This window comes from Ambystoma mexicanum, chromosome 1p (genome assembly GCF_040938575.1).
Source record: "Ambystoma mexicanum isolate Mex_15411 chromosome 1p, UKY_AmexF1_1, whole genome shotgun sequence".
Lineage (NCBI taxonomy): Eukaryota > Metazoa > Chordata > Amphibia > Caudata > Ambystomatidae > Ambystoma > Ambystoma mexicanum.
Genome location: NC_090921.1, coordinates 1,060,614,062 through 1,060,638,955, shown reverse-complemented (window position 1 = coordinate 1,060,638,955; position 24,894 = coordinate 1,060,614,062). Strand labels below are relative to the sequence as shown.

General features: G+C 47.6%; 1 protein-coding gene across 1 annotated transcript in view; it reads left to right on the top strand.

Annotated features, from left to right (window-relative positions):
* Positions 1–24,894, top strand: part of LOC138567854 (extracellular calcium-sensing receptor-like) — a 243,696-nt gene that overhangs the window by 154,826 nt on the left and 63,976 nt on the right. The window contains exon 3 of the mRNA XM_069646350.1: positions 20,935–21,777. Within this exon, the coding sequence (XP_069502451.1) occupies positions 20,935–21,777 (843 nt within the window). The remainder of the gene's footprint in view (positions 1–20,934; positions 21,778–24,894) is intronic.

Sequence of the window (24,894 nt, the reverse complement as noted above, 5' to 3'; positions counted from 1 at the left end):
CCCGTACTGCTAGGCCAGGCCCCCTCTGCATGGAATCACAAGCAACCCCAACATGTTTGGGGATGCTTGTGGTCTCGTGCAGAAGGGATGTAACCTATCAGTTCGGGCTGGACTACCTCTTTTGGGGTGGGACCAAGCCTGATTTGCATATGGTCTTTCCACTTTTGTAATGGCGTGGCAGGCAAAGAACGATGGTCTGGAGGGTTGCCCAGAGCAATGCCAGATAAGATGAATTCTAAACCTTCCAGCCATCGCCTCTTTTGTTTTGCTTTAGTCACCCCGAGTGGGACGGGTATGCCCAGACGTGGGTCCCGTACCTGCTGGGCCTAGTGACCTAAGCTACTCCTCACTGATGAGGCCCAACAAGGCTGAAACATGGTTGGGGATGCTGCTAGTCTCGTGCAGAAGGGGTGTGACCTAGCCGTTCAGGCTGGACTACCCCTTTTGGGGTGCGACCAAGCCTGATTTGCATATGGTATTTCCAGTTTTGTAATGGCTTGACAGGTGAAGAACGATGGTCTGGAGACTTGCCCAGAGTAATGCTAGAGGTTAAGATTAATTCTAAACCTTCCAGGCATCACGTCTTTTGTTTTGCTGGGGTAACCAAGAAAGACACATGTATTGCTACCATGCAGGGTTCTCGCACATTTATTTAACAGAGGTTGTGTAGGTTCAGCTTGCGCTGTCTTCTCAGTTGGTTTACTTACTCCGGTGGAGAAGTGATTTGTACAAACACAATCATTGACAAGCATTGTTTTATTAAACCACATTAGGGCTCATGTTTGATGCCTGCAGATTGTAAATGGATGGTGTTAAACTAAGACATAAGTGGCGTTGCATCACTCTTATGTTCCATAGAATGTAACAGATGTTTTGCAAGTGGATTTGGAGTCAGAGGCAACATATATTTCCACTTCCTCGTTACAACTCTACCAAAAAAAACAACTTGTTTTTTATACCAGTCTGAAATTATCATGCAGGCGTAATCCATTGTAAATTATCTCTGCAACGTGTAATTTGTAGGCAGTATTCACGTTTCTTTTACATACGTGAGCATGAAAGCATGTCTTTACTCTTTATTTTTGCATTTCATTTCCTAAAGTTAAACATTGCATTCAGGGGACCCAACAGCAAGCACATGCTAATATTGGTGCTTCCCAGCATGCACTTTTTCACTTAGTATAAAATGACCAGTAGCGTGCTTCATTGAAGTGTGAAGTAGGCATGCTCAGGAGACATGAAGCAGGAACCACGCGAAGACCGTAAGTACAAAAGGAAAAGCTGTACTTTATTGCTTCTTATTACAGTAGACGGTCAGGTAGGAGAAAAGGGGTGTACATCCTTCTAGCTCAGGCTCCCATGTAGTAGTCCTGTCTAATCGTCACATCTGGAACATGGAGGTTTGGGCTGAATGCACAAAATACCCAGACTTGTCGTTAGTGGAAAAGGTTGCTTTAATGTGACAAGCCGTGGCTTACAAAAAACACCCTAACCTGTCTCCCTGGCCTTACAGACTACAGAACAATTAACAATCGCCAAAAACAACTAAATAAATAAGCAATTCAAATTAATTGCTTCCTGTTCCTTGCTCCCTCCCCTCAATTCCTCTCAACCTTAATTTCGACTTTCTCCCATCTTCTCCTAGAGGCCATGCCCCTCCTTCTTCAAAACCTCTTCCCTCTCTCTGTATCCCTGGAGTAGCCTGTTCGTGCAAACAGCACTAATCACCCTCCTTACCGCTGCAATAATCCTTCAGCTTCAACCAACCATCATTTAACCAACCGTGTCCCTGGCTACTGCTCCCCTATCCACAATCTCCCCAATGTCTGCAGATCCCCAATCTTACCACCAATCTCCTCTTCAATGAAAGCCCTGGTGACCTACAACATCAGCAACAAGAAACACCACTGTACAAATCTTCCTTTCCTTCTACTGCCCTGACCTGTCACCTAAAAGAAAGCGTCTACTCTCCTTATTACTCCCCTCACCTTAAACTGCACACCCCTAGAAGGAAAACCCTACCTTCAAACCTAAGTTAACAGGGTGGGTGGGCGGGCAACCTGAAATGGCGTTAACCGCCAAAGGTTCTTGAACCTTTGCTGGCATCTGTATATATCTCCTAAGGGGGACAATCTGTACCCACCCGACTCGCTGGTCAGGTGCAGCACCCAAAACTTCCCTGAGGAGCAATGCATACCGCATGTTCCCCGGGCCCCCCCCCCTTTGAGCTGACTGCAAAAAATACCCGGACTCGTCGTTAGTGGAAGAGGTTGCTTTAATGTGACAGGCCGTGGCTTACAAAAAACATGCTAACCTGGCTCCCTGGCTTTACAGACTAACAGATCAATTAATAATCGCCAAAAACAACTAAATAAATAAACAATTCAAATTCATCACTTCCTGTCCCTTGTTCCCGCCCCTCAATTCCTCTCAACCTTCATCCCATCTTCTCCTCTAGGCCACGTCCCTCCTTCTTCAATACCTCTTCCCCTCTATGTACCCCCTAGGTAGCCTGTTCATGCAAACAGCACTACTCATCCTCCTTACCACGAAAATAATCCTTCGGCTTCAACCAACCATCATTTAACCAACCGTGTCGCCGGCACCAGAAAAACCCTCCCCAAAGGTGTTCTTTCTCCCCCACCCTCCATAACCTTCTTATTTCATTATTGTTTAATTATTCCTTCTCCTTCCTTCCCTTTCTCTCTTTCTTTATTCATTTTTTAAAACATTCCCCAAAAACTTTGCTCCAAGACATATAATACCCAACTGCGAGAACCGTTCTTTATTTCCACATCTTTTATAATTCACCCTACTTCCTTACCTCCAAAACTACTCCTTCACGTTGCTCGCCATGCCCACATCGCTTTTCTCTGCTCTTTCTTCTAACGACAGCAACTCTTCATAAAACATCAAAGCCAGCTAACCCCTTCCGTAAATTATACTAAAACTCCCTCCAACTGCCATGGCCAACTTACTTCTCTACATAAACCTAATAACCCTCATGTCCTAATCCCTACCATCAAAAACATTATCTTAGAGAAAACACTATACCTAACTACCCTAAAACCTTTATACTCCTACATTAACAGACCCCTGCATACATTGACCGGTCACATCTAATCGTCTTCCAAATGCCACTTCCTGCCGCATCTGTGAAAGAAAAGACAAATTAAGCACCACACATAATTGAAATCAATCCACCTTACTGCACTCTGCTACTCCTTCTCTATCATACCTCTGTAAACCTCATATTATCTTTTGCCCCCAATAATTCCATGCCTTAAGAACCTTTCTCCTCCTCCCTGCTCATTATATCCACTTTCTGGCAAATCCCTCCCCCCGTACCTCCCATACTGATCATACTCTCACAATCCACTCCCTTACCCCTTTCCCTGGTGTCCAATTCTCCGACTTGACCAGATACCAAAAACCTGTTCCCATTTTTTACGTCTCTGCTCCATGTTCTGTTTCCTAAATCGGGCCTGCTGTCCCTCTGTTCCCCTCGCAGCCAAATACCTTCCTTTCCCTCCTTGTTTATTGAGTTTAATCATTCATTATTCATTATATTCATAACCGCTTCTTTACCTAAAACCTCCTGCAATGAAACCATCGTAAATCTGCACCAGCATACTTATTATGCACCCCTCCTTTTGGACCCTATGCCCCAAACATTGTTTGTCCCACCTCGTCCAACCTCTCCCCCCCAGCTTGCTACACCCAACCCCCTTTTCACCCAAGCCCTTTCCCCTACTTTCGAACCCTCTACCACATTCTCTTCCCTGCCAACACCTCCTCAGGGCCTTTACAGGTCCTTGTCAACACCTATGCCCCGTTGACCAACTTTCCTGTTTCCCCTATTTCTTTATTTTTTTTAATACTTATTATTTATTTACTTATTTGTTTATTTATTCCATTTCTTTTGAAACACACCCTCTTGCCCTTCTACCCTGTACCCATCTACTCACTACACTCTGACACCATCTGCCTACCAGCCCACTACTGCCCCCACAATTTTGTTCTGAAAACCGGCAACTCCTCTGATGCTCCCCTTGTTGTTCTTTCTCTTTATTTATTTATTTATTTATTTATTTATTTATTTATTTATGTTCTTAACCACTAAAGCCCTGACCTGTGTGGTATGAATGCAATAAGTATTCTTGCGGACATCGCCCGATCTCCTCTATCCATCACATGCTCTCCAACAAAGTTCCCCCAGCTTCAGCAACTAACCCTTTCTTTTCCCATATTCCTCACTTCAACCGCAAACATTTTCTCCTCTTCTCTGCCAAATCATGTGATACCTTGCAACCGTAAACCAAACCCAACCTCATTCTGTATGGGGCCAGCATATTGAACACTCTCATGGCCTTTCCCACTATAAACCGACCAATGTGCCCTTGTATGGGTACACTCCCCTGTACCCAAAAAACAAGGGGGGTTCTGGGAGTTTCTCTACTACTGCCCTATATCTGGGGTTAGAGTCTCAACCAGAGTCTTTAGCTCAACATCCTTTCACAGAAGACAAATTTCCACTGCATATCAGTCTTTGTCCTGCCCAAGGGTAGTCCAGCATCGAAATGCCTGACAATTCTCTTCTGAACAAGAGTACCAACAGCAACCTCAGTCACGTGTTTTGGCCTGGTTGGGCCTCGTCAGTGAGGTGGAGCTGTGCCTCTCTAAGAACAGTGAGCAAGGTTTCCATATCTGGATTAACCTAGTAATTTAGGGTGAAAACCCAAAGCTACTTAATAAGCAAAAATAAGGGGGGTTCTGTACTCCCCTGTACCCACCACGACCATACCCAATTGCTCCTCGCTCCTTACCCTGCACCCTTCCTTATCACTCCCCCATTGTACTGGGGGCCTTACCTGCTCCCTCTGTCCATGCAGTTTAATCCAAACCACACAGTAACTCCTCCCCCTCCTCATTTTGTCAATGTATCCCTGTGATCACCCTTGTGAATGCCTGCTCCCTTGCTCTCTGCTATGCGCCTCACATGCTGTCCACCCTTTTCCCAGTTTCCATACACATGTGTGCTATCCGCGCCATCTAATTCCCACTGCGTATTGCCCTTTGTGACCCACATCCCTTCTTTTGGCCACTGCGCCCCCAAGTTCACCCTTGCCCATGCTCCATATCATCGATGTTCCCCCACTGCACTCAGGGACGTCCGTGTACCCCCGTCCATGCAGTTCCTTCTCAACGCCGATCCCTCCACTGTACCAGGGGCCAATCGTGCACACCTGTCCATCCAGTTCCATCTCAACTCTGTTCCCCCACTGCACCAGGGGCCAACGATACACCCCCGTCCATGCCGTTCCAACCACACCCCCTGCTACTTCACATATCCTCACTTCCCACTTTATCCCCTTGCCCTTGTGTGTCACTTCTTCTCCGCTCCTTCACCCAAGTGCAAAACCTCTAATATAGCCCTTTTTCACCCCACCATTTGTTCCTTTATTTTGTAAATCCTCAATTCCGTTCCCTTCTTTTCCTTTTACCTTTTCCCCTTAGTTATGTTTCCCAAACCATCCTCTCCCATCCCTGTGTTGAATGTATAATTCCAGCCACACAATGTTCATCTCCTCACATTCCTCTCTCCTTGACTGTCTCCATACTGACCCCTTTAAAATTACATTCTCTCCCATGTTCATCATCGCAGTTCCCCATTAGTCCAAAACCTTTTTGTTAACCTGTATTTACCCAGCTTAACTGTCAACAAACTCAACTGACACCCCCCAGGCGCTTCCCCTTAAACCTATAAACTAAATGAGGTCAATAAATTATTACTGTGTTGCTGTTCACCCAAAATCACCAACTTTTTGACCCGATAATGTTTCCCTTCATATAGGAAAAACCTTTCACCTTGTCACCTCTACCCATCCTGCGCAATCCTTCCCCTGAATAAATTGCTGGCTCCCTACTTCCCCCCTCTCCCCCCCAGTCCTGTCTCGGGTGGGGCAAACCATAACTGGGCAGTAAAAAAGGTGCATGCCAGGCTGCAGGTTTGATGAGCTTGTAACCCACAAGATCCAGAGGGGCCATACAACCACCACACCCTCGCACCTTGCTCTGTGTCGGGTTTTATACCCCATGCCAGAGTAGGCCAAGCCCCATTTCCCTTTAAACAATACACTCTTCTCTCACCTAACCAATCACCCCTTAACCTCCCCTCAACAAACCTTATATTCACTTTAAAATAGACCACAATTATCTTCCCATTCCCTCCATCTCGAGCCCTCCGCTCTGTCACTGCCAATTTCTGATGGTCAGACTCTTCACCAGGCGGAGAGTGGGGAGGTTGATCTCTCTCCTCTGCAGTTTCCTCCCTCTGGGATGACCTCCCTGCCCCTCTCAAAATTGCAGTGCCACTGGAAGTTCGGAAGCGGCCCGAATCCTACCATTTCACTTCCACTATCTCTCCCGCTCCCCCCTGCTAACCAACCTGTATACTGAACTGACTGGCTACCCTCAGTCTCAGGGGAAACCCCTATTTATTATTTTATTTTTTATTTTTACCTGTATCCCCGCACTGTCCCCATTTCTACTGCAAACTAGGGGCTGTATCTGGAACCCTAACAGTCCCCTTCCTCCTTGCACATTACACCGGGCCACGTTGCCCTAGCTGTACTTACTCCCAGCCGTGCTGCCCTAGTTTTACTCCCCCTCTCTTCCCCCTTTCACTATGTCTCTCGCACTTGCACTATCGTACTGACACAGAGCTTAGACAGATCGTTGTTTTGTCTTCGCCTTGTGTTTTATCCCTCCTTCTGTCGTTCTTATAAACACTTGTGTACAGGCGCGCTATAAATGACTTATCATATCCTATTCTCCTCCCCTGCCCCCCCCAACCCCTCCAGCTCGTACCAACTGTTACTCTTTCAAAACCTCATCATCCCTTTCAAAACACCCTTCTTGACCCTCCAGTCCTCCAATGCTATTTCTTTTTTATTATTATAATCCACCCAATCCTGTTCCAACCTGGCATATCCCTTCTACCTTCATAATTATTCTTGATTTCCATTCCTTGATTATGTATTCTATTTATTTAGCCGTATCCTTTAACCACAAATACACTTCCAACATCACCTTCGCACCACCAACCTTACCCTTCCCCAACACCAATGCACCCACAGTTCAAATCCTGCTCACCTCTTGGTCCAAACTGTTGTAGCGTGGAGCGAACACCCCATCCCCGCTGCACTGCCACGGGGGGAGGAGGGGTGTCCAAATCTCTCCCCAATCTCAGTGCAAGTAATGGCGTTCTGGCCATCTCCCAACACCAAGGAATCTGGTCCAGGGACGTACTATTCACTTCTGCCACTGTTGTAGGGGGGGGGAGTGGCCTAGCCCTTTCCCCTGCTGCTGCACCCAGGGATGATGGCATTCGCCACCTCCCTTCACAGTCGTGGACAAACCGGGGCCGTACTGCCCCCCCCCCCTCAACACCACCTCCTAAGGTGACTCTGTGGCCCTTCTTGGTTGGTGCCCCCCACCCTGGAATATCCCTCCCATAGCTCCCTTACACCCCTTCCCACACCTGACTAGCCAGCCGGCCCTTATAACTTCACTAGCCCCCTCCTCCGACCACACTTCCGGGGGTGCTGCCCTTTACCCCTGAGGCTCTTATCAGGCGGCGCCCCCTCAGCCCGGCCTACTAGCTACTCCATCCTCGCTTCTAGCCCACTGGCTCCCCTCCCCCTCCTACTAGTTAAAAACAAACCTGGTTGAGAGGCCAATATAACACCTCCCACCCTCTGAATGAAACCCCTAAGAGATCCCCACCCAGATAATCCCCCCCCGCACACCCACAGGCACCCCTTTGCCCAACTGACCCATGGAAACATGGGGGGGGCCTAGCAGGGGCAAGTTAGTGCCCTGAGATGCGGATCCACTGATGTCCCTGAAATACACCTATACCATTATATCAGCTGGCCCTAACACTATATATTTTTTTAAAACGCTTTCACCCCACCTAACCACACCCAGCCATATGGCTTCTGTCCCTGGCCTGCCAGAAAACCGGGAGGACGCGCACCACACTGCCACCTGGTGGTGAGCGATGTGTGGCGCAGTGTGCCTCACCACAGAGAAGGAAGGCAGGCTAAACGCTCCTGCCTGCTCTCTCCCCGACAACGCTGAGGGAATCAGGCCATGGCCAGGGGGCCCGACCGGGAGGGACAGTAAGTCAGTGGAGTAACTTTGCGGAAAATGTTGGGGGGGACATGACATCTGAAGAAAAGCTTCCCCAGCCAAATGAATGGGGACAAAATGGTGTGCCATGAAAGTTGGGGGGGACAAACACCCCTGTCCCCCCTAAAATAACGCCCATGCGGTAAGTAAAGCCATTTTGACTATAACACCCTGCCGTAAATAAATGTATAACCCTAAATGTAAATATGTATTCATTTTATTTTATTTTATTTTTTATAGGCTGGCATTCCCCTTGACCCCTCTGTGGTGTCACGTGCCCGGACGGAAGGGTCACGTGACACGAGGAGAGAAGGAGGAGAAATAAAGGTATCACCGGAACTGGCGGTTTCGCGCCAGTCCGGGTTTATGCAACCAGCCAACGAGTTGTGTGTCTTTTCATGCGCGGCGCCTGCATGCTCCGCGAGTAGACCTGCGTGATTGGGGGCCGCGATCATTCTGCTGCCGCCGCCCGCTCCAGAGGCGGCCTTGCTCAACATCACACTGGCGACGAGGCGGGTGTGGACTGCACGCCTCCCAGAATCAGAGGGAGCCGCGGCGTCCACAGACCCACGACAACTCCGCGGAGGCCGGTAAGCGCTAACCCCGGCTCCGCCCACGTTCAGAAAAAAAATAAATAAATAAATAAATAATTTTTTTTTTCGTTTTCCACAACAAAGAGGAGAAGAAAACTCCGGCCACGCCAACACCCCAGGGTAGCCACTGCACGATCCATCGCACGCGACCCGCCCAGAACCGCAGCGCTCCACGGGGAGCCACGTGCCATCGCACCAGGCACCCAAACAGCCAAGATAACCTCACCACGCTCAGCCACAAAAAGTCACTTAATAGAGCAGCATGTCGAGCCCAAACACTAGCCCGACAAGAATCAGCACCGGCTCCTCATCATCAAGAAGAAGCATCACCGAGGAGCGCAGCGACCCCACACTGACAACGTTCATGCCACCATTCGACCCTTTCACCAGCGGAGCAGCCATCCGGTGGGAAATATGGCTGCAACAATTTGAGATGCATCTAGAGGCCCGAGATATCACCACACCCAAAAAGATGCGCACCTTCCTCTTGCTCAACGTAGGGTCAGCAGCTCTGCGCCTTTTCAACGCCCTACCAAACCGCGGGAACGACATTGACTATGCAGCGGCCAGAGCGGCGCTCACCAACATGTTTAAGCCTGACCTCAATCCGGACTATGAGCGGTTCCATTTCTGTATGGCACGTCAACGTGAAAGGGAGACGGTAGACAAATTTCACGCTCGCCTTCGCGAAATGGCCGTAGGCTGTGAGTTCCCGGACGAAGAATTCGCCATTCGCCTCCAAATCATCAATGGAATCTCCTCTGAAAAACTAAGAAGGGCAATTCTGTCAGAGAAGAACATGCGACTATCACGCATTCTCGAGACGGCACGCCTCCGTGAACAGACAGAGGACCAAGTAGCAGTAATGGAAGCTGCCATCCAGAGACTACCGCTAGATAGCCCCGGACCCGCAGAAGACGTAGCAGCTATCTCCAGACAACAATCAACACGCCCGAAACAGTACCAAAAGCCGCACCAACCACAAGGACGAGATCAAGCCTGCAAATGGTGCGGAGGCCCATGGCATAAAGGCGACTCTTGCCCCGCCTGGGGGTCCACATGCAGAAAATGCAATCGCCTCAACCATTATGCAGCGGTCTGCATGAATCCGCCAAACAAGTATAACAACGACCCAAGCTCCCGCACGACACAAGAACAACGGAAAAAATGTGCACCGAGAGAACATCCCCCCCAACAAACGAGGAGAGGTAAAGCGAGAGCAGTCGATGAGTCCCAAAGATCCCCGAGCTCAAGCGACAGCGACGACAGCGACAGCAGCTCATCCCCCGACAGACAGAACAAAGGGAAGAAGAAGAAGGGGAGAAGACCAGTACACCGTGTACACTTAATATCGGCAGTCAAATCAGGCCGGTCGCGCCAAAAGAAGAGACCGTCGTGCACAGTCCTCTCCAACGGAGACCCACTCAAAGTGATAATTGACACCGGCGCGACAGTTAACGTCATGCCCGTGACGGCCTTCAACAGACTTCACCCAAAACCAAAACTCCACAAGAAGAAAGCCAGACTATAAGCCTATGGATCCAAGAAACCCCTACCAGTGCAGGGGTCGTTTAAATCCACCTTTGCGCACAACAACACGAACTGCCGCGCACGGATCTACGTAGTAGACGCCGGTTGCGAAACCCTATTGAGCTGCAGAACCGCGGAGAAACTAAAGCTGATACACTTCGCGTTCAGCGTCCAACACGACGAACTCAACAACATCCTAGGTCGTCATAAGAAACTATTTCAAGGCATCGGATGCCTGAAAGGGAGGTCTATCAAACTACACATAGACCCCACCGTCGAACCCAAGGCAGTGCGCCACCGGCGGATCCCATTTCACCTGCGAACAGCCGTAGAGGAAGAGCTATCCAAACTCGAGGATGCCGGAATCATCGAGAGAACATCAGGCCCGACCCCGTGGGTCTCACCTATGGTGGTAGCCCAGAAGCCGAAACAACCGAACGCAGTGAGAATATGCATCGACATGAGGCTCCCCAACGTAGCCATCGGCCGAGAACGCCACGTAACTCCCACCATTGATGAGCTCATCGTAGACCTCACAGGGGCGAAAGTATTTAGCAAACTCGATCTCCGATCAGGATACCACCAGCTAAGACTATCCAAAGAATCACGGTACATCACCACATTTTCGTCCCACCTCGGCCTCATGAGATACAAGCGACTGAACTTTGGAATTTCATCCGCCGCAGAGGTTTTCCAGCACGAGATCCGTAAAGTCATCACAGGGCTAGCTGGTACCACCAACATCAGCGATGACATCCTGGTATACGCCGCAGACAAGGATGAGCACCACCGACGACTATCAGCTGTCCTGGAAAGACTCGAGGGAGCAGGTCTGACGCTCAATGCCGAGAAATGCGAATTCGACAAAGATGAACTATGCTTTTTCGGCTACATCTTCAGCGCCGCAGGCGTATCCCCTGACCCATCCAAAGTACAAGACATAAAAGATTTCAAACCTCCCCAGTCTGCCTCGGAGGTGCGAAGTTTCATGGGGATGGCAACTTACTGCGCGCGTTTCATCCCTGACCTCGCAAGCATCGCGAGTCCCCTCAGAGAACTAACCAAGAAAGACCAAAGATGGGAGTGGACCGAAGTCCACCAGCGTGCATTCCAACAGATCAAAGACGCCCTGTCCGCTACCACAACCATGGCGTTCTTTAACGTGGAACGACAGACTGAACTCCTCGTGGATGCCAGCCCCGTAGACCTAGGGGCCGTACTGACCCAAACAGACAGCGAAGGCAGAGTGTTCCCCATCGCATTTGCCAGCAGGGCCCTCACGAAGCCAGAACAAAACTTTGCCCACATTGAAAAGGAGGCCTTAGCAATACTGTGGGGGTGCCGCCACTTCAAGGTGTACCTATTAGGAAAACAGGCAAAAGTCTTCTCGGACCACAAACCCCTGATACCAATATTCCGAGGCTCCGCTCCACACCCCCCTGCCCGCATAGAGAAGTGGATGCTGCAACTGCAGCCATACAACATTGAGGTAGAATATCGGCCAGGTTCAGACAACCCGGCAGACTATCTGTCCCGCCATCCGCGACCCGCCACTGACAGCGAACAACATCACGCAAGAGAAACAGACGAGCACGTCTGTCATGTGGTGGCATGCGCCAGGCCACGAGCCCTGACGCTGCAAGAAATAATACAAGAGACAAGAGAAGACACAACTTTACAACACACTACCTCGGCCATTCAATCAGGAAGCTGGAAGACCTATCTCATGTCGACATCCCACCGCACCATACCAGCTCAAACCAAACTCAGAGCACTGTTCGGGATTAGACACGAACTCTCGATAGCACCAGAGGGAGTGCTTCTGAAAGGTCACCGCATCATTCTGCCGGAGTCCCTCGAAGAGAGAGCGCTCAAACTAGCGCACAGTGGACATCAAGGAATTGTCAAGTCCTCGGCGTACCTCAAGTCCCGGATGTGGATGCCAAACATGCACCAAAGAATCACAGAACTAATTGAGTCATGCGCAGCCTGCCAAGCGTCCAGGAGACCAGAGAACCCAGAACCGATCTACAGTGCACCACGGAGCTGCAAAAGATGGGACGCGGTCAGCATGGACCACTGCACCATCGCAGGCGAGGGATACTTGCTCGTAGTGATAGATGAATTCAGTAGATACCCCGAAGTAGAACATGTGTCATCCACCAATGCTGAAACCACCATCCTCACGCTGGAGAAAATGTTTGCCACGCATGGGATCCCAAGGAAAGTGAAGAGTGACAATGGACCGTCATTCACCAGCCAAGAGCTGCGAGAATTCTTCAAAGAGGTAAACGTGAAACATCAGCGAATTACCCCACGATGGCCTCAGGCCAACGGAGATGCGGAACGCTTCATGGGGTCGCTGAACAAAGTCATCAGAATTGCCAAGGAGCAAAAACACCCCTGGCTGAAGGCAGTATACCGATTTCTGAGGACGCACCGGCAAACCCCGCACTCAGCCACTGGGATCAGCCCAGCAGCCCTCATGTTTGGAGTACCAATACAGGCGGAACTCCCCGTACATCCTCACTGGGTTGCACCCGAGTTAGACATCCCGGAAATGGATGCTAGAAGGAAGAGGCACAACGAGCAAGAAAGCGTCGCCAGGCGCGCACACCATCGAGAACTAAACCCCGGGGACACAGTCCTCGTCAAGAACCGGGCACAGCCAAAGAAGATGTCCCTAAACTTCAAAGTTCATTAGTGGACAGTTCAAGCCACCAACCACAGCATGGTCACTGCCACCCGAGGAGGAGAAACTGTGACCCGGAACATATCCCACTTCAAGAAAGTACCCCCGGAGATGTGGGAAGAACACCCCCTGTCCCCGAAGGAAAAAGCTGCTGAGACGCCCCAGAGACCCACACCATCCACCAGTGAAAATACACCGGAAGAGTCAAGTAGTCCGCGCCCACCAGAGATCGAGACAGAGGAAAGGACCGCCACAGACACCTCGCCCAAAGGACGGAACACCCGCTACAGCCTGAGGGAGAAGCCCAAACCATCATCCCGCCTCAAAGGGTATGTCATAGACGGGGTATATCGTAAAGAGATTAGTGGAAGAGACAATAATCCATGCTAAAATGTATTCTGTGGTACATGTGAATTTACCTCCAATTTGGGGAGGAATGTGGTGTCACGTGCCCGGACGGAAGGGTCACGTGACACGAGGAGAGAAGGAGGAGAAATAAAGGTATCACCGGAACTGGCGGTTTCGCGCCAGTCCGGGTTTATGCAACCAGCCAACGAGTTGTGTGTCTTTTCATGCACGGCGCCTGCATGCTCCGCGAGTAGACCTGCGTGATTGGGGGCCGCGATCATTCTGCTGCCGCCGCCCGCTCCAGAGGCGGCCTTGCTCAACATCACACCCTCCTCCCTCCTTACTCTCTGCTCCCAACCTGGCCTGCCTCTGAGTGCCCCCAGACCACGCCCATGCCATCACAGCAGCGGGTGCCGGCCAAGGTCCAGGCAACCCGAAATGGCGTTAACTGCCAAAGGTTCTTGAACCTTCACTGGCACCCGCATATATCTCCTAAGGGGGACAATCTGTACCCACCTGACTCGCTGGTCGTGTGCAGCACCCAAAACCTACCCAGGGAGCTACGCGTACTGCGTGCTCCCTTCTCCAGGTTCCAATCCAACACAGCGTTCCATCAGTTTTTGCATATGCATACTATGAAGTGTAATATTGTTCTTTGGGTAAACCTATACTGGCTACTACTTGGCATACGCCCAAAGGTAAGGACTGTGACTAGAAAGGCAGATAAGGAGGTACTGCTCTGATGATGTATTGGTTATCTTCATAGTCCAAAACCTTAGAGTCACAGTGGTCAAGGTACCTGCCTTGCAGGTATTTTCTGTTTCGATTCCCCTCTAGTAGCGTGGTATATTTATGACTATTTCGCGGAAAACCCTCCTTTTGTAGGGTAGTGGGAAATAAAATATTTATATACAAATATCATGTTAATATTTAGAGGTAGACAAACCCTGAAAATGAATATGAGAATTCAATTATGGATTTATCTGTGGAAAAGTAAATGGCAAAAATGTCCATTCTCCCTTCCTGGGGTGATGGTTCACCCGCAAAGGTAAGGACTGTGATAAGGAAGTCTTCGACTAGGAGTAATGATGATTCAAAATCAGAGCATTTTTCCGCTGCTATGGAAATCCCCATGCAAAATCCATTTTATTCAGCAGCCTTTTTCTGCATGAAAACATTGATGAAACGTCACCACATCTGGTAAGAGTGTCCAGATTTGCCCCGGGCATTGGCACGTCAAATATGTTAAACATGCATGGATGGAGACTGTGTACGGTTGAATGTCATCATAAATATATTGCTGCAATATGTATTAATAAAAAAAAAACCTTGAAAGGAGACTTACTGTTAATTTTCCTTTATGGAAATGTTGAAGCTCAATGAAAAAACTATCTAAAAAAGATGATACGGTGGTAGCGCAATCATAATGCCCAAGCCCCACCATCTCACCCAAATTGCTGCCAGACCTGGAAGACCGGGCAACTCCCAGGTGAAGAAGGCTCAGGGGACCGGAAAGCTGTGCTTTGCTTCTCTGTGACACGCCCACTCTTGGAGGCCCTTCTTTCTCCCAGAGCTGTCAACTTCCTCCTGTGATGTGTCCAACACAGTGATGAAGCTGTCATAGAGAGGTGACCCGGATGCAGCTGAAAGAAAACTCGGAACTATTTTCTGCATTTGATGTGTATCCCAGTCTCTATAGCATTACTGTGGCAATAAGACCCGAGGCGGCGGGCCAATACCGCCCCAGGTAATGCCCCCGGGTCGTAGTTATAACGAAGCCCCGGGGGCATTACCGTGGGCGGTATTGGCCCGCCGACAAGGGTCTTATTGCCATTAGCACCCCGGCCCGTTAGACCGGGGTGTTAATGGCATTTTTTTTCTGTTTCGCCGCGTTTCGAAACAGAAAAAAATAAAAAATAATGAAAAAAAATGGCGGCCGGGAAAAGGAAAACAGAGTCCTTTTTCCCTTTCCATGGCGGCCATCTGGAGCGACGCGCTGGGAACACAAGTGTTCCCAGCACGTCCGCTCCCGCAAAAAAAAGAAAAAAAAAAGAAGCAGAAGGTAAGTGGGGTTGGGAGGGTGGAAGGGAGGAAGGGGAAGAAAAAAAAATACGTACCTGCGTCCCCGCTGGGGTACGATGGAAGCCTCCAGCCGTGTGGAGGCGCGAAGCGGGTTGGCCCGCTCCGAGTCTCCACACTGCTGGAGCCTGATATTGTTGCCCAGCGGGGACGCAGGAGCAAAAAGGTAAGTGGGGTAGGGAGGAGGGAGGGAGGGAAGGAAAGAGAAAAAGCTTACCCGAGTCCCCGGCGGGGGCGAAGGCAGCCTCTCAGTCGTGGGGAGGCTCGGAGCGGGGATGGCCCCGCTTCAAGCCTCCTCATTGGCTGAGGGTCTGCCACGCCCCCGCCGAGGACAAAGCGGCTGGAATCCCGGCCGAGAATCGAAGGATTCTCGGCCTGGAATCGAAGGATTCTCGGCCGGGTAATGACCCAGCGAGAGTCAGCCAGAATGCTTATTGCATTCTGATTGTCTCTCGCCGGGTACTAATGTTATATCACTTGTTAATGCCACTTAATGGTCCATAACTAAAAAATTCACTGGGAGGAGTCTGAATGCAAATGCACAAAAAACACAATTAGAACACTGCTCTGTGTTGTGTTTTGCCTATCCTGACTATGTGGCTATTCCCTGTATGTATGTGTGCCTGAGTCTGGAATGTTTGGTATGGAGTGTTCTGGCTGGAATGTTTGGATGTGAGTGCCTGTGTTCCTGGACTGCCAGTTGGAAACTTAAGCTTGGCACAGGGGGACCGGTGGATGCTTCTAACCTATGAACTTGTCCTGTATTATACCTAATGTACTTACCTGTGTTCCTGTGTACTTACTAAAGATACCTAAACCTAACAAGGCTCCTGAGTGGTTATTTATAACCCCAACCCACAACTTAACATTGGCGACGAGGATGTTTGGAAACTGAAGGGAGCAAAAAAAAAAAGGAACAAGGAAAGGAGCAGTACAAACAAGGACTTTTTAACAGGAAGCAGAAAGTGGCAAGGAAGTTGCCCATCAGCAAGGAGCGGTAGCCACAGAGGCATCCACCGGCCCCCCCCGGCCCCAAGGTAAGCGTGCGGTGCCTGCATGGATGAGTGAGAGGAAGGCTCACCTCAGTGACACTGCAGGACAGCGCTGCACGTCTGTCAGCGTGTATAAAATTGGCCTTTGAAGTGAGCAGCGGCCGATTTAGACAGCGCCTAAGGGGCCGGGGAGATATCGAGGATTAATGTGGCCAGCACATTATAACATTGCATCAATAGCAGAGACTGCAACGTATATTAGCGGTAAGAATGCTGATGGCTTTACCTTTTGGAGCAGCTTTGGAGTGGCGTGTGAGGGTTCGCACTTTCTCGGCGTCTTTGGGGGATACCTGCTTTGGCTGCACCGACGACGGTTGGTGCGAGGAGCTCTGTACGGGTTGGCGTGCCCCACATTAATGGTGATGTCATCACAATGCTGGTGGTGTCGGCGAGGGTCCGCTGTGTTGGAACGTTGGAGCGAACGTTCCTGGAGTGCGCAGCAGCCTGCTTCGTGTCATTACGAAGTGTGCTGCTTTGGAAAAAAGGACCTTCCAACGTGCCCGCAACGTGCAGTACTTCCGGGTCTGCGGCATCTGTTCATCTGCGTAGCATGAAGGATCCATCAAGGAAAAGGATTGCAACAAATACAAAATGTGTTACGGCGTGTATCGCATTTCTATGGAATGTTTATAACATTTGGATCAAAGTGCTCGTTTCGTGGCATCCAGAAAAGGGGGAAATTGTACAAGTTTACAAATGGATCAACTGTGTTAGCTGCCAAGTAGGACGAGTTTGGTTTTTTTTGCACTTAATACATGTCAAGCCATCGGAGTGATGAGGTACTGTGCTAACGTTTTTTTCCCAGGATCGGATGGCTATTTATACGGCGGAATTGCTATTACATCTAGTTTAATTGACATCACCATTATATATGGCCTATTGTTTAAATTGGTTAAAAGCAACATTTCACGAGCTCATGAAATTTTTATTAGTAATGCAAAGGTCATCACAAAAAGAAAGATGTCATGTTTCTGCAATTGTTGTGCTGTTGTTGGATTGTTCTCTGGTATGCACCCAATTTGCAATGTGCAAGCGCTATGGCCTTGGTTGAGTTATGGTGTGAGAGTTTTAAGTGGATGTCATAGCCTCTGTTGATAGGGAAATGCAGTGGAGTTTTTTTTTGAACACCAGTAAATGTTGTGTAGTTTCGTTTTCTTAGAACAATTCCAATTGCACAATTGTGGTTAATGTTTTTCTTTACAGGTAACATCAGAAAGGACTTTGTAGCCAAATATGATGAACTCATTTGATGTTTGTACACTTGTTTTTCAAATATTTTGTGCGCAAATTGCCAAGTGTGTGATATGAATCTGTGAGAGAGTGGAGGTGTGCAAATGGAAGGAGGGATGAGACTCCCGACACTTTTGGTGTCAAATCTTTGGGGGATTGTGATTCCCGACACAGGTGGTGTCAAATCTTTGGGGGATGGAGAATCCCGACATTGTTGGTGTCAAATATTGTGGGGATGGAGAATCCCGACACTGGTGGTGTCAAATCTTTGGGGGATGGAGAATCCCGACACTGTTGGTGTCAAATATTGTGGGGATGGAGAATCCCGACACTGGTGGTGTCAAATTCTTGGGGGATGGAGAATCCCGACACTGGTGGTGTCAAATTCTTGGGGGATGGAGAATCCCGACACTGGTGGTGTCAAATTCTTGGGGGTTGGAGAATCCCGACACTGGTGGTGTCAAATATTGTGTGGGATGGAGAATCCCGACACTAGAGGTGTCAAATGATGGTAGGGACTTAGATTACTGGCATTACTTTTAGGACGCCACGATGTAGTGGTGGAGTGGTGGTAATAGTAGTGCGTGTTTTGATTGCTCTATGGTGAGCATGGGATGCTCAAATGTGAGCATTCAGTAGCTCAGGCACGGTGCCTGGAGTGGTGGAGTGGAGGAAATGGTATTATGCTCAGTTGCGAGCATTTGGTTTCTTTAGAGGGTGTTTTGAGGACACCCACAGTGGAGTGGAGTGGAGAATAGTACGCTTTAGGCAGATAGTAGGGTGAACCCTGTAGATTGTGTTAGCACATCTCGTTGTTGGTGAATGAGGATGCAGGGTTATTGTTGTGATGTAGGTGGTAATGGTTGTGAATGAGATTGCGGGCTGGTTCCCTTGTAGCGAGTTCCATAATAGGCCTGTTATGGTTCTAGTGATTGTTTTGGAAGTGTTAGCTAATTGGCAGTTACTCTAAGGACTTGATAGGGGATAGCTTTATGCTAGGAGCAGTTTGCCGGATGGTTGTTTAGAAGGATCGTTTTCTTTTATATATACTTACAGTTAGTAACATGGTTCCTTCTGTTTCCTCCTTTGATTGCATGGTTATGTATGGGGGGAGATGTGTTGTGTTTTACCTATCCTGACTATGTGGCTATTCCCTGTATGTATGTGTGCCTGAGTCTGGAATGTTTGTTATGGAGTGTTCTGGTTGGAATGTTTGGATGTGAGTGCCTGTGTTCCTGGACTGCCAGTTGGAAACTTAAGCTTGGCACAGGGGGACCGGTGGATGCTTCTAACCTATGAACTTGTCCTGTATTATACCTAATGTACTTACCTGTGTTCCTGTGGACTTACTAAAGATACCTAAACCTAACAAGGCTCCTGAGTGGTTATTTATAACCCCAACCCACAACTTAACACTCTGTTACCGCAAAAAGTGGCCTTTCTAAATGGAACTGTCACGCCCATGCCGCACACGAGTGCACGCAGGGGCTGACAGGCACGTCCGGACCTGATTGCGGATGATGAGGAGATCGGGTGCGTGTGTGGGTGTGTGTGTGTTGGTGTGTGTGTCTGTATGTGTTTTGGTTTGGGGGAGTGGGGTGTGGAGTGGTAGGGGATCAGGAGGAAGGGGACTGGGGCTGAGAGATGGGGAATCCCGTGGGAGAGTGTGAGCATGGGTTTGGTGGGGGCGGGAGGAAACATGGGGGGTTCGGGGCGGTGAAACCCCCCCTAATATTTTAAAAAGCGTATTTTAAAGGTCTCAAGAGAAAAAGACCTGTAAAATGCTGGTTTTCCAAACAATATAAAATCGGGCACTGTAAATCAGTCTTTTCCTCTTGAGACTTTTAAAATGAGGTCTTTTCACATAGAGTGGTTGTAGTGAGTGGGCACCGCTTTCTCCTTGTATTATATCAGCTTCAATTTGAAAGAGGTAATAGTATCTCCTTATCTCTGTCTCGGGTTCAAACCCAATGCTAAGTGCCTCTGTGCCGGGCAAACAAAGTGAATGAACAAAGAAAGAGCAAAGGTTAATCGGCCTTCATTGTGGGCTGCACGCCCTAAAGACCACTTCCTGGTTAGATTCAGTATGTTCATTCGTTTAAATCTTAGATTCAAGCTTTGTATCTAACATGAGTACGCAGCAGCCTCCTTTTTCTTCTTTATGCCAAATACGGCTTATATTTAATTAGAGTAGTTGCAGATGCACCCATAGCCGATGCATTTCACACCATCTAAGTCCGTCCTCAGGGCGTATACAGGTCATCTATAATCATACAAGTCAGACAGTATTCAATACATGTGGTAAATGGACATATTGGATATCATCTCTCAACAGTTGAACAGTATTCACAACAGTATTGGCAAATATGTAACCAGTCATTATTATTCATAGAGATCAGAGTGCAATCAGACCATCATTTATCCATTATATTCAATATCAGAGTAGTAATCAGAAAACCACAAAATGGACTTCACGACAATTTTTTTTAAAGAAACAACAGAAGGAGAAATGAATGCTTAGGACCATCAGCTGAGTCTCTGAACAACATTGATGAGTTTTTTCATTGTCATTGGTTTCTTTTTTTTGTCCATGCACATCACTAACATTCCTCATTGTGCCAGTACTTCTCTATCACATAGAACCCAGCTATCACCCCTGCATGCGGGGATGGACAGGGCCGGGATTGGTACTGCCCCTGTCCAGTGCCAAACTAGGGTGTAATATCTATTGGCATCCCAGGCCCTTCTCCGGGGGTACTAATTGCCTTCTTGCCAATATATCCACAAGTGCATGTTGTCTGATTGATCCAAATATTAGAAATGAATGTCAATGTTTTTAGTAAAACTGTTGCTATTGCATGATAACTTTCAAATAACACTAGCTTCCACAGTTTTGGCTGTTTGCAACACTGTACGCAGCTGATGTAACTAATAACTAGTGTAACTTTACTCAATTTGTCAATCTTGGAAGGATGAAAGACTGAGGGGCTCTGCAAAGATACAGACTGTACCGAGGAGCAAATATGTAACTCACGGAACTGTCTGACCAGCTATGCAATGTAGTTAACAAAGTACTAACAATTCATTTGTTATTACTTTATTAACTGTATTGCAATTTTGTGCATCTAAATACTGGGGACGTAGAACACAGGCTGGAATTTTATTTCGCACTCAGCCAGCTTGTATGACTTTTCACTGCTTGTTTCCTCTTCAGATTAGCTATGCCTCGGCACACCCTCTTCTGAGTGACAAAACAGACTTCCCATCTTTCCTGAGGACCATCCCGAACGACAACTATGAGGTCACTGCACTGGCGGAACTAGTAAAATACTTCAACTGGAGCTGGGTGGGGATACTCACCTCTGACAACGAGCTTGGCTCGGCGGGCAGCCAGCTCTTAATCAAGGAGATTACACAAAATGGCGCATGTGTGGCATTCGTGGAGATGCTCCCAAAACAGAATTCCCAAGAAGAGGTCACACGCATTGTGAGTTCTATTAAGAAATCTCGAGCCAAAGCAATCATTGTCTATACCACAATGGAAAACCTGATCCCCTTCATGGAGGAGGCCTCCTACCAGGACCTCACCGACAAAGTTTGGCTTGGCTGTGGCAGTTGGTCCATTGATTCAGACTTTCCTCGGAAAGACATCCTGAAGACTTTAAATGGCAGTTTGGGTGTTGCACCTGAAAGTGGAAGCATCCCTGGGTTCAAGGAATTCCTCTACAGTATCCATCCTTCTAGGGAGATAGAGGACCGGTACATGAGGACCTTCTGGGAGACAGCATTTGGGTGCAAATGGCCTGATGACGGGGACAAAAACTCAACAGAAGCAAATGCAGATGCTGACAGAGATCGCCTCTGTACCGGACAAGAAAGACTGGAGAGTATTGACTCGGCAGTATATGATGTCCACAATTTCCGGTACACATATAAAGTTCACAACGCAGTATATGCCTTGGTCCATGCGCTGCATGACATGCGCTCTTGTGTCCAAGGACAGGGGCCTTTTGAGAATGGATCTTGTGCAGAAATGCACAATTACCGTCACTGGCAAGTAAGTTACAAAAAGCAGCACAAAGCTAAATAAATGGGATTTATTAAATATTCAATTCTAAATTTGCCGTTAGGTTTTGGGAATGCACGGTTGTATGGGTGGTACGATACAATTACACACTCAGTCCGGAGGCTCTTGAGCAGCAGGTAAGTAGATTTCTAACATATCAGGTAAACTGTTATTTAATTCATTCATTCACTTTGTATATTTTGTAGCACTATCTCCAAAGTGCAATTTCAGTACAGTCAGAGGGAAATAACAAAAACATGGTACTGGAACAGTCAAAATGATACAGGGCAGTGGGAGAAAGGGGATTTTGCATTAGTATTTCAGAAACGGGGAAAAGGACGAAACGGCAGATGTGTGAGCAAGATAGAAGAAAGTGTGCAGAAAAGACCGCCTGCGATGAATAAGGTGACTCATAGGAGAGGTACACAGGAGGCAAAAATGGGTAAAGCGACCTGCAGTCATTGTACCTACAACATTTTAAAAGTGAAATGTTTGGCCAATGCAATTTGATCGCCACGGCTAAATGGATACATACACAAATATGGGGTAGGGGCAATGGAGAGGTGAGAGAAGGGGCGAGGAGAGTGAAGGTTAAGGGGATTAGGGGCATGGGTTTACCCCACTTATATGAACATGGAAAACGATTTAAAAGCCACAATCCAAATGTCATGATCAAAATTTAACAACGTTGCAGGTGAAACCATATAGAACTGGATGGGCATGTGTAGGCTGAGGAAATTGTGGTGGGTAGGAACAAATCTATTGTTAATAATCTTACAGTAACATGAGTGCAAGGCCATCTCAAGCTGTACATCAAAGATCAGCTGGAAACGCTGATGCCTAAGGATTTGATTGAAATGAGTGCTGAAAAGAAAGAAAAAAGATTTAACAAAGAGATGGTAGAAGACAGTGAGAAGGCCATCTTCTAGTCCTGAGTAACCTAATAAAGGAGAGGAAACAAGGATGAGAAAGGACCAAACCACTTCATCAACCAGTATTGAAGAGAGAGAGGGAGAGAGAGAGAGGACCACATTACCCTTAAAACAGTCTTAGAAATACGCAAACAATGTTAGAATCCATCTGCAAAGGTTTACTGACCCTCTACAGCCATGCAAACAACTTGATTGGATCTGGGGTACATGCTATTGCCTCAGGTTGTGTGGCAGAATGCAGTGACTTTTAGAAAATATGGCATGGCAATTACAATTTTGCATGATCAGTTTTTATGTTGGAGAGACGTTTTATAGGTACCTGTTGCACTATGTTCTGACCGGTTAGTTTCTATCATGTGTATATCTGTGAAAAGAGGTGAGGTTGAAAGAAGGGATTTTATATTCCAATGTGGCTTATATTTAAAGAATAGATGCTTTACACGCGGTCATGCCTGTCAGAAAACATTTGATATGTTTGTAGGGTCTGTCTGTGTGACAATGGGGTGTCTGATGCCTAGCTCGGGTAGACATTGGACTTGGGAGGACCACTTGAAGGATGATGGTCTCTTGAGCCATAGCTAACTGGTTATCCCAAAGGTTTGGTTTACCTGTCGTATTGTTAGAAGAGCAAGCATCAGATGTAACATTGTCTTTACCTGCCATTGACATGCCTACCCTGCCTGATTGATAATAATGAAATGCCTGTAAAATAACTTTTCTTGTCGAGCTGTTTCATGTGAATTGTGCCATTGGTAAAACATATGTCAATTTGTTCCTTGAGTATTAGCAAACAATTGTAGATCTCTGTTTTAAGGGTTGTTTGTTCTTTACACGCGTCTACCCAGCTGTGGATTGCTAAGAACCTAATTCTCTCAAAAGAACAACACAACTACTTACTAGAATAAAGTGCACTGCATAGTGATGGTATACCTGTTTCAGGAATACTTGTAACACAGTTAAGATGGATGGCATAGTTGGGTGTGGTCATTCTGGGAGCTGTGTAATGACTCCTCCCTGCTATGCCAAATGCTACTAACAATAGCTGCTGAAAAAGGAGCCCCAATAATTGAACTAGATTTTAAAACATCCATAGGTAAAGGAACATGCTCACAGGTAGCCATGGCATCCATCGCTTGGCTCACAATCAGAAATTCTTACAAAGTGGTCTGACAAACATGTGGCAGAAATGTGAATTTCAGGCCTCAATACCGTTAACCTGTTAAGTTCTGCCGCGGTTAGGTCCCGGGAGGAACGACTTCTTCTACACATTGCAGCTTCCTTGATCTCAAGCCACTTAATGAGTCCCCATTAAAGCTTAGCTCTTCTACAGACTTCTTTAAAATGATTTTTTAATATGAATTTAAAGAGAATGTTTAGAATCATGTTTAGTGGAACCAAAAGTTGCTGTCCAGCAGCCTTGCATGCAAGATCAAGCCATCCAGTACTACAATTTTATTTCCATTTCTTGCAGTTTTTGCAGAGTTAGACATAGTGAAAATGGAGCAAACCCTCTTGGTAAAAATAGAGAAAATCATAGCAATGGTGATAGGAGTGTTTGATGTATTAGAACAATTGTCAAACTCATCTCTACCAAGACTTACAATCTCTGATGAGGTAACATTGCGGTTCACAAATTCCCATCTGGCGGCTCTCTTAGATCGGGCGTCGAAGGTCTGCGGATCATTCCTCGCTCTCGGTGCATCACCAATGGGGATCTCTGTTTTTCCATAGTGGGCCCCAAACTCTGCAACCAACTGCCAACGGATCTCCGAGCTACATCGACATTAAGCGCTTTTTGAAAAAGGCTAAAACGTATTTGTTCCAATAGAGCGTAGTCTTGTTTTTATTTAGGTTCCTCTTAGTTTTAGGGGTTGGTCCCTGCATATTTAGTTTTTTTCCTCGCTGGTTCCGTGAGGATATGCACTGTCTATATAAAGAAACTAAACTAAACAAACTAAATTAAACTCTCCCATTATGTCAAATCAGTTCCTCATTTGAAGGGCCATATGTGTAATTAGCCGAATTAACTTATTGTGTGGTAACATTTAAATCCAGTACAACTGCTTGACTGCCCTATTCATTAATATTAATCTGACATGGTACGACGGTCACTCCCTCTAAAAATGAAATAGTAATTGTCACGTCTTGAAGTGACAGGCCCCCATGTTTGTTGCAT